At 43.9% G+C, this 10,719-nt stretch overlaps 1 protein-coding gene across 1 annotated transcript in view; it reads left to right on the plus strand.

Moving 5' to 3' along the window:
* Window positions 1-10,673, plus strand: part of RARS2 (arginyl-tRNA synthetase 2, mitochondrial) — a 30,625-nt gene extending 19,952 nt beyond the window's left edge. The window contains exons 13-20 of the mRNA XM_054279322.1: window positions 1,308-1,384; window positions 2,681-2,805; window positions 4,095-4,162; window positions 4,262-4,371; window positions 5,375-5,470; window positions 7,227-7,301; window positions 8,200-8,263; window positions 9,593-10,673. Coding sequence (XP_054135297.1) covers window positions 1,308-1,384; window positions 2,681-2,805; window positions 4,095-4,162; window positions 4,262-4,371; window positions 5,375-5,470; window positions 7,227-7,301; window positions 8,200-8,263; window positions 9,593-9,679 — 702 coding nt within the window. The 3' untranslated portion in view covers window positions 9,680-10,673. The remainder of the gene's footprint in view (window positions 1-1,307; window positions 1,385-2,680; window positions 2,806-4,094; window positions 4,163-4,261; window positions 4,372-5,374; window positions 5,471-7,226; window positions 7,302-8,199; window positions 8,264-9,592) is intronic.
* Window positions 10,674-10,719: the final 46 nt, after the last annotated feature.

Raw genomic sequence — 10,719 nt, forward strand, 5'->3', positions numbered from 1 at the left:
TCGACTTCTTCAGAAGAACATGAAATGGGTTTACTACTTGTAATGCTGTAAATCAGTGCATTCACCAGTTTAGGTTTTAAAAAAATCCTACTCATTTCATGAAAAGGCAGTGGTATGAGCCAAATATTCAAAACATCTTAAAATGTGTGGCATGGTATGAAAGAGGTACTAAGGTTCCATTGAATGTTGCACTCAAGAAGGAGATGAAAATGCTTTTAGAAATGAAGAATTAGATATAATCCATGCTGTCAGACTGCAGACTTCTACCTTAAAGCCAGCCACTTAATGAGAGAGGTCTGGCTTTGTGCAGAGGTGCATCTCACCTGTAAGGTGCATGGAAAAGGACTTGGAAAGCTTTGTTTGAAGCAGCAGCCACTGCTGTCCATTTATCAGCTGTCCCTTTACCAGCCTTGCTTGTGAGTCAGCATGGAGAGATGACTCCCAGGAGCAGAGCAGGTTATGAGGAGCTAGGAGAGAGGAGGCAGGTGCTTATACAGGGGTGGTTGAGAAGGAACACAAGATAAGCATTTCACTCCTTGTCCCAAAACATCAAACAAATGAGAAACAGTGATTATTTGGTTATCTCTGCACTGTTTTATAAGGAGGGATAAAAAGGAGTCTGAGTGAGGCAGTCAAAACAACTAGGAAGGAAAATGAACCTCATAGCAGCAGCTGTAGCTAGAAACACATGTGAAGGCTGTTGTTAAACATAACATACAGTCAGAAATAACTTGAATTTGTAGGAGAGTGTAACTGAAAGTGCAAGAGAGCACAAGGTGCATCGCTGTCATGAAATTGTGATCATTTTTACATTTTTTTTAATTATGTATCTGCCTTATGATGTAAACTACAAATCATGCTGGAGACAACAGAAACTACTGGGTTCTGGAGGCAGACAGCCAAAGAGGAGTTCTGTTTCTAAGCCAAAGGACCCTTGGAGTTTGATATAACCCAGGGATATAACAAGAGCAGCAAGGTTCTGAAATGAAAATGGAGATATTTTGTTTGATGGGCAGCTCTCAGATCATGAGAAATTAAAGAACATTGTTTCCTTTCACTTAATGTCTTTGCCTTCATGACCTGAGAATAATAATTTCTGAAAAGGGGGATTTCTTTTTCTAACATAATTCAAAATCCCATTGCCATAGATTCCAGCTGTCACAATTTTCAAGTCTTGCTTGTCTTCATGAATCTTAATTTTGCTTGCAATGACTTACTGGCATTGTGGTATTGTGTGTTTGTGTGTTAAAGGCTACTCCTTATGAGACTTGTAGTGTTTTCTGATATGCATCAATTCTATTCCTTAGACAGATAAAAGCCAAAGTAATCACTTTCAACATTTATTCCAAATACTGAAGCTCATGGGTTATGACTGGGCAGAAAGGTATGTACTTAAAAATTGTAATTATATACTAGTTTTGGTGGTTAATTTCTTTTTCCTCAAGAATGTATAAATATGTACATTGGAATTTCAGTCAAGTGCTCTTTTGAGGAGAATCTCCTGCTGGTGTCCATCCACTACCATGCTACAGCACACATCATGTAGGCATTTTGGATGAAACTAAGCTACAAGATGTGATGCTGGTGTGCAAGTAATGGACTCCAGACTACAAGCAGACATTTTGCCTGTAGAACCCAACTAGTACTAGTCCAACAGAGAAACAAACCCTTAGAAATATGTGCAGTGTGGGCCTCAGGTCCTTATCAGCAGCCTTTTCATTCTGTGTGTCCACTCCTGCTGGTCTGATTTATTTGTGGATGGAGTCATTGCTGTGTGTTTAGGATGTGAAAAACAGCCCTGTCTCTCATTTAACAGGTTTTTCATAACTGCCTGATGTGAAAAAGGGAAACAATTTTTAAGAGACTTCGTGGCATAGCTTCTGGGATATTGTGTGGTCACAAATTATTACCTCCTAAAGTATTTTATTTTAGCAGAGATCAGAATCTGAGTTTGTGAATCGTGCTTCAGGCTTGAAGTATCCATTGCAGGGAAGTGTATCCCTGCTGTTATTCATTGTAATTGCCAGTCTTGTTAGCAATCTGAGCAAAGGTCAGTAATGGATCTCCAGACTAAATCATATTCCTCTCTGCCAGCCTGCATGTCTTTTGTGGTTATATATAGGGTTTTACCCTTCAGGAATACCAACCTGCCTCTTTTCACAGTGCTTAAAGTTGTGCTGAAATTACCTTAGATTCTGAATCAAGAATAATGCTTGGGATTATTACAAGCAGAAACAGTGAATGCTTTGTTATTAGCAATGATTAATTATACTGTTAGCTTAATGTGGCCACAATAGAATTATTATGACTCCTTTTCTAATTATATTAAGAGAGATCTGTTGCCACAGTAATTTGATCTGTCTACATCCTGCCTCTCCTCAATTTATTGCAGATTATTGCATTGAGGCTTCTGTACTAAAGCTAGTAGCAAGAGATTCCTGAGAGCACACAAATGACCAGGCTATCATAACTCTGATCATAATTTTCCCATTATATAATAAGTATGGAGCTTGGTTGCTGAAATGAGAGTTACTGATTGTATCACTGAGCTTCCCACGTTGGAGTGTTATTTATTCAGCTGTTATTGCTCTTTCCTGGTAGAGAATCCAGCTCTGAAAAAACACTGCAAATGTTTCCCTCAATTGAAATATAATTTTGGTCCTGCTGCTTCTCAACACAGGTGCCAGCATGTGTCTTTTGGTCTAGTTCAAGGAATGAAGACTCGGAGAGGAGAAGTAGTTTTTCTGGAAGATGTTTTAAATGAAGTTCGCTCAAGGATGTTACAAAACATGACTTCCACAAAAAGTTAGCTATTTCAGGTCTTATTGGCTTCTTTTGATGTCCTGTGTTGATCACATTGTGTCACCTTTTCCACCCTTCACTTCTCCCTGTATTGCACTAATCACAGTAATATGCTCCTTTTCTTTCTTTTTGTACTAACCATAATATAAACAACATTACAATAATTCTTTGCAGCTCTGTGAACTCCCCCAAATTGCAGATTTGCAAATTCTAACATTCAGTGAAATTATTTTATCATGCCCTGAGAAGGAAGGTACTTGCCTTTTGGGGACAATTGTTTTTTTTTTTTTTTCTGGAGGGACAAATCAGTCAGTAGTAGATTTGGGGCTGTAGTTCAGGGATCAGCCAGATTTCATCCAAAGGATTTATAGCTCTGACAATTTCCTCTGACAAGAGTGACCCTCGCTTGCCTGCCACTGCTGCCTTGTGACCCTGCCGGCCTCGTGGCTGTTCCTGAGTGCCAGGGAGGTCACTGCTGTGCCCCAGATTGTGCTGAAGGGGGGGTTTGCCTGTGCCCCACTGGGCTGTGGCTCCAGGATCGTTTCCTCCTGATGCACTACAGATCCAAGCAGTTCCCAGTGAAATGCTGCCCCCTCTTGTGCTCTCTGGAGTTAGGTGCTGGATTGAGCCAGCGATCTGATCAGCTTAAGCAGTATGCATCTTCCTTGCTCTGCCTCCTCAGCTTTTTTGAAACAGATGATTTTCCTTGTAAAATGGACAAGGAGGTGGTGTCCCTGCACGTGGCAGGGTGTTTGGACTGGATGATCTTTAAAGGTGTCTTCCAACCCAAAGCATTCTGATTCTCCCAATTCAGATTCGCTCAGTATAGTCAGTTTACATATATACAGTGGATGGCATGAATGCTCCCTAAATGTACATCCAAATGGTCCATTAGCCATTGGAACAACTTTTTTTGCTTATGCATCTTGTATCACTTGGAGCTATTTATCAGTTTTTCAACAAAATCTGCATTTCCCTGATCTTGGAGATTGGCTGTCATAATTGTGAAAAGGAATTCAGCGTAGCCTGCACAGTCTGTCATAATGGACCCTTCTCACTTCAAAATCTGTGCTACACATACAAGGGGAAGTGGGAAAAAGCCCATGTGAAACAGCTGTTTGCAGCTTTTAATGAAGATTTATATCCTGGACTCTTTGTTGCATGCATCCTGACAATTTCCATATTGCTGGTTTACAGTTAAGGAAGATCTGCTCATATTTTGGCATCTCCAAGTCTGAGCAGGAGTCATTGTGGTGCTGCAGACTTAACAATGTTTTTCTGTTTCTCTTCAGCAACCAAAGAGACCCAAGATCCTGTGGAGACAGCAGAGAAGGTTGGTCTTGCAGCACTCATAATTCAGGTGAGTCTGTGCTGCCTCGTGAGGTGCCTGCAGTGTCTGTTAGAAGTTGCAAACTGAGATGAAGAGCTGTGTCTGGGTGACATCAATTTATTGTTCCAGGACTTCCGGGGCCTGCTGTCATCTGATTACCAGTTCAGCTGGGAGCGAGCTCTCCAGAGCCGGGGAGATACAGGGGTGTTCCTGCAGTACACCCATGCCAGACTCCATAGGTGAGAGGAGCATTTCTGCACAGCACAGTCTGACATGAATTTTAACCTTATTGACTTTCTGCTTTGCTAAGTAGTAATGCTAACTCCTTAAATATGACACATGTTCACTTTTTCAGCAGAAGTGTGAGTTTAAGACAGAAATCATTGAGACTTTCCAGAAGATCAAGCCAATTAATTTTAAATTTTCTACCTCATTTCCGTGGAACTGAACTAACTGTTCATGTAGTTTCTCAGTTCTAGGAACAGCTTCTCTGTGGTTGGTGTCACTGATGAGGAATGGTTGCCTAGAACTAAGGAAACTGATGTAAAAGCCAAAATACCCACACTTGTAAAACACACCACATCACAGAACTTGGATGTTTTGGCTACCCACAGTAACTAGTGGGTATTTTTTAACACTGTTATTTTTAACGTTGTTATTTCCTACTGTTGATAGCAGAGATTAAAAGGAGATCCCTTCCTGTTGACTCGGGTCAGACACTTGACATGTTCAATTAATTTTTTAAAGAGTTTCAGAAGAGTCCACGTTGAACAGTTTTATCAATTATACTGAACTGCCAGAGCAGACCTCAATATGTGTTTTCATGTACAGTTCCTTCCTGGGTGAGACCAAAGGTGTGAGGCAATGGTAGCAGGACATGGTGTTCAGGGAGAACCTGCAAACCTGATCCTTTTCTCTGGTCTGTTCTTCTTGTACTCCCTTGTCATGTATTGATGGTTCCAGGGTACCATTAGTGAGGGATTGTCTACCTCCCTAGTCCTTTTAGCTTCTGGACCTGTTGTCCATGCATATGTCTAATCCTGTTGATAATTGAATGGCCAGCACACATTTTTCATTTTTTTTAATCTTAGGTTGAAGTCAGCTAGTCTGTTTCAGTGCTCCATTCAGCTTGAGCTGAGCCTACTCTGTTTCCTTAAAAACACAGATTACTGTGGTTTTTCTGTTCAGCATTGCTAAGAGGTGTTTTTTATCCAACATTTGTTTTCCATTCTTATGTTTTAGTTTAGAACAGATGCATGGGAATGCAGAGCTAACTGATGTGAATGTGTCATGCTTGCAAGAGCCAGATGCCATCTCTGTTCTTCAGCATCTTCTCAGGTTTGTCTAGTTTTCTTTCCAAATTCCATTTCCCTTCAAATGAATATCTGGGTATGCCACTGACCTATTGAGAGGGCACAGGCTGCATGATTGTAAGAAAAAATGGCTTGTTTGGGGCAATGGCTTGCCTTTTGTGCCACATGGATTGCAGCATTTGAAATGTCCATGGCTTTAGAAGCCATATGATGGTAAAAGCAGTATTTGGAACATACTTGGTGTACATGAGCCTCCTAATGATTTCTTGTCTTCACAGAAGTGTGCTCATCTCTGTATAAACATTAGCTGCAGATCTGCTTGGTCCCTCATGTTCTGTTTTTGTCATGTGAGGTACATGGAGTACATGTGTGCACATCTGGGGGCTCAGCATCCTTCAGAGCTACTGAACATGCACAGCTGGTACCTGTTAATAACAGTGGTGTTCTTCATTAAATCAGTCTTTAGGTTGAGCAGTTTCTGTTTTCATTAGTTCACAGATGTAATTACAGCTATGGAGACGAGGGAGCTGTCAGTGTTGCACAGCCTGAGACGGAGTCAGAAACAACTGAAGCTTTCAGAGTTCCTACTGAGAATGCTACTGAGTATACTGCATTGCACACTGCAGTGTCATTGCAGTGCCAGCAAGAACCTTTTTGACCCTACTAAGACCTTCCTGAGGCCATCTGTCTAAAATTAGGACTTCCAAAAGTCATGCCAGTGCGCCAGGTGGCTCCTTTGACCTGCAGGTGTGGGCTGCAGAGCCCTGCCATGAGCTATGACAGCCTGCAGAGGCCTGCCTGCAGCCCATCGTTCGCTGCACGCTCTCTTGAGCAACAGCAGGACCAGTAGTGTCTTATTTAGGCAGTGCCATTGTATTTCACAGAAAACATGTGAGCTGTTCCTTGGGACTTTTTTATACTCTTATATGACAGCTGAGCTGTTTTCAGTGTGTGCTCCCCAGTTCAGCAGCTTGTCTTAAAGAATGGAAGATTTCCTGGCAGTTCAGCTTGGACATGCTGGCAGGGATGGGCCTGGGAGCTGAGCAGAGATCAGGAAGTCCAGTCCCCACTCTGAATTTGAAATCTCTTCAGCCCTGGAGGTGTTGGTACCTTCTTGCAGGCTGTGAAAAAGGACAGCAAAACACACGAAGAAAAAACATAGCTGTCATGACTGCCTCTCCTGCCCTGTTAAATACTGTCTTACAAAGTCAAGTGTATTGTGTAAATTGTGTAGGATGACCCTGCTTGAGCAGGGAGGTTGGACCAGATCACTCATTGTGATCTTTTCCAACTTGAACCATTCTGTGTGATTCTGTATTCTAGGATTTGTCTTTTTCTACTGTTGCAAGATTCCTATTATCTACTTAAAATGCTGAGCTGCATTTACTAAAGGCAATGTCCTCTAAGGGACTATTTTGACTTCCTTGGTTATTTAACACGTTTTTTGCTCCTAGAAACGTACAATTAGTGTTGAGATGTAAAACCAGACATAATGTTCCAGGAACAAATAAAGCTCTTGTGTTCTCTGTGCTATAGCCTGCCTCTCTGAGCTGTTTGCATGATGAGGAGCAGAAGCAATCTCCTTCAATAATAAGTGAACAAGGAAGGAATAATCAGTTGTGTGCTAATGACATGGCTTAGGTCTGCTTCGGAAGATTAGTTTTGCTAATTCTACAGCTGCGGTCGTGTGCTTGTTCTGACTTCAGCAAGTTTGATGAGCCTTCTATCTGAGTGCATCTTGTACCACTTCAGCACCAAACAATCCTTTCCTTCCTTCACAGGTACGATGAGGTCCTGTACAGATCTTCTCAGGATCTGCAACCCAAGCACATTGTCAGCTACCTCCTCACACTGAGGTAAGGTGTTTGCTGATACTGGCCATGTCTCCAGTGAGGACAGGTCTTCCTGAGCTGGCTCTGCAGCCCTCACATCTGCATTGCTTTGAAGAGTAAAAGTAGCAGGAAGATGTAAATTTGTGGCACAGTTTCCCTGAAGCAGGAAATAAATAAATATATAAGGTAATAAATAGTTGAGATTAAGGCTGGAGCCAGGAGCATCCTGACAAACTTTACAGCTTTTAAGAAAAAATAATCATTTAGTGAAACACAGTATCTGAACTCAAAATCATGCTGGACTAATGATGTCTTAAGGAGCAGATTTTAGCTGATAACATCCTTTCAATGTCAACATGTCAGTTGGGAAATTTTATCCAAACCACTTTTAACCACTCAGCCCGTGAACAAAGCTTGTTATTAGTGTAAGTCATACTGTGGATCTGATTCCCAGAGGAGTGGACAGCACCATGAAATGCTGGTGTAGGCTTGGGGGAGGAAGCTGTAGAGCCTGTGTACGGGGAGGGCTTTAACAAGTTAAGGAAAATTGTGCAAGGAATCATGCATCTTGGGAATGATAGGATAGGCTCTCAAGGATCTTCCCAGATCAGTCTTGAGACTGTTCTGTGGGTTTTTAGTGGGGAGAGAGGGCAGGGAGTGGGAATGTATCTGTGAAGCAGGGAGATGGTTTTGGGGTTATTTTAGGAGAATGAAGTTGTCAGGGCATGCCACCAACACCATGCGGGCTACAGAAAACCATGCCCTCCTTCAGCCAGGTGAAGAGGCTGTTGGAAATCAGCCCGTGGCATGCTGCACTTGTGGGTGGCTCTTCCAGTTCTGCTGCTTTCTGTAGCCCACAGCGCTGCTGCGTTTGCCAAGTGACTTGCTCCTTCTCACCGTTCTCCCGTGTTTTCCCTTGCAGCCACCTGGCAGCCGTGGCACACAAAACCCTGCCCGTGAAAGGCAGCGCCCCCGCCGTGGCACAGGTGCGGCGCCGCGGGGTTGGGGGCTGGGGGGCGGCCCAGGAAGGATCCGTGAGGGCTTTGCCAGCCCGGCCGGGTCACCGCTGGGGGGAATACGAGCCCGCAGGCGCAGGAGCCAACAGCCAGGCTCTCCCGTGGGCGGAACCGCTTGGGGAAGGCAGGGATTGCTGTTCACAGCTGTGCCTTCCGGAAAGGGCTGCTCTGCTTGATCCTCCAAATACACAACGCTCCCTAAGGACAACTGCTCCAGACCCAGTCAAACACCTTGTCATCACCTTTCCTTCTAAGTGTTTTAAGAGTAAACATTTGAGCATTTAACTTGCTCGTTGACTTTTGTTGGTTTCCTTTAGTGGTTATGTGGGAAGATAAAGAATTAGGAGAGAACTGAATCTGTCTCCTCCCTCTTGCCACCTACATATCCCAAGTTGTCGGTATTGCCTTTCTAGCTAAAGCACAGAGGCTGACAACTGTTAATGTGCCATTCCAAATAAATGCAAATTCTTCTTACTGATCTCCCAGGCAATGTTTGACCCCCCCCCTAACAACTCACTAAATGATATATTAATTGCAATGCCTCTCTTATTTTCTTTCATCTATTTCAAAAGGAATTACCTATTTGATTTTGGTAGGAAATCACATTTTAAGTGTTGAGCTGTGCTGTGGGGGAAACACATTCTGTGGAATTGGTGGAGCTGCTGTCTGTATTTGAGCTTTGATACTGTAGGCATTAATTCCTTTGACTGCATCAAACTTCAAGGAAAACCTCAGTTCCTTATCCTGTAAATAAAAATAAGTATCTTGCAATGTGACAGCTTTCAAGAGCTATGATTTTTGGAGCAAGCTTGATAGAGCCCTTCCCAAACAGCTGTGTAACAGCCAAGACATGAAGGAGAGAGTGAAATTTTCAAAGCAGCCCATAGTTGCTTGTCAGCCTGTCACCCAGGCACAGCGAGGGGAGGGATTCCAGCAGTGTCCTCTGGCTGTACTAGCCCCTGGTGAATGATTTTCAGCTTTTAGTCATTGCATTCTTGCTCATGCATCTCTGCTTGCTCGCCTCAAGGGCTGGGATGGGCGTTCCTTTCCACCTTCCTTTGTTTGACAAAGAGTCCCTCTGTTGACAGTGCAATGGGCTGCCAACAGCTGGTGTGGATTCCTGCAGCACTGGCGTGTTCCTCAATCAGGTTTTGTGCAGATCCGAGTCCCAGTGAGGGCTGAGGCTGCACAGGAACCGGCTGCACGCGGTGTTCTCACCTCGGCATCTAACTGCTGTCCCAAGAACCACACCCTATTCTCTAGCACTACCCTAAAATGACTTTTTTCCTTGTTTTCCAGGCACGGCTCTGTCTCTTCCACGCAGCACGCTCAGTTCTAGCCAACGGAATGAAACTTCTTGGCATTACACCTGTAAATCAAATGTAACGAGGCCATATCCCATGTCAAGTCATATCTTGTAGTAAAATGATTTTTTCCACAATAATATGGATCCTCTCCTGTGTGTCACTGCTGCTGCAGGCTGGAAACTCCATCTGTGCTGGTTTGTGTTCTCCATGCTACCAGCAGGTGTGGCACAGTCATTTGCAGGGGCAAGGCTATCACACTCATTCTCTTCAGACCTTTGGTGGCAGCAGTGTATTTAAGACACTACTCTACCTGGAATTTCCCATGAACGAGAACTGCTGTGTATTTGCCATGTAAATATCACATCCTTTTAGTAGAGGAAGTGGTATTAACTGTGCTCCCCTAAGCAAAGTTCTCCACTCCCACGGTTGCCACTGTGTACCAAGGCCTAATGGCACAATGGCTTCAAGTTCTCTGTCTGTTGTAACAAAAGGAGTTACTCAGACCCTGCAGAGACCTTTGCCAGGGTGTTGTGCTGCATTCCTCCTTCAGAAACCTCCGCCAAGCCCAACTGCCAGCTGTCACACCCTGCTCCTCAGCCCTTCCTCAGACCCACTGATGTGACAGCTGGCAAGAAGGGACTGCTGCCCAGCTGGTGGAACAGGAAGCAGTGTTCCCTCAGCACACAGGCAGATGTGGCAGGTGCTGCTTGGCACCCCTCAGCCTCACATTGCTGTAGAGAGGTAGAGCAGCACCGGTGAGGTCCTGCAGGTTCCTGGCAATACCTTCCACCATGGCAGCCTTGACTCCCAAGAGCAACACTGTAGTGGAACACTTGGCAAAAGGCAGAGGGGACCATCCTCTCCCACTGGAAGAGAATTTAGGCATGCTTGTTACTGCTGTGTTTAACATGCCCCACTTTCAAGTAAAACAATTCCTGTTTAAGGAAATGTAGCCAAGAGCATGAAACTCCACTGTGAATGTCAACAAGTTGCCCAAATGCACCAGGGTCAGTTCTCCCTCAACGCAGAGTTGAAATATCTGGAAGGCCTCAGAAGATGAGGAAGGAGGTTGAAGTTGCACAGTTGGCACTGATAAATTAAAGGTGAGCATGCATTACA

Source organism: Melozone crissalis, unplaced genomic scaffold, assembly GCF_028551555.1.
Source record: "Melozone crissalis strain CALT ecotype California unplaced genomic scaffold, PUWL_Pcris_2 ptg000027l_1, whole genome shotgun sequence".
Classification (NCBI taxonomy): domain Eukaryota; kingdom Metazoa; phylum Chordata; class Aves; order Passeriformes; family Passerellidae; genus Melozone; species Melozone crissalis.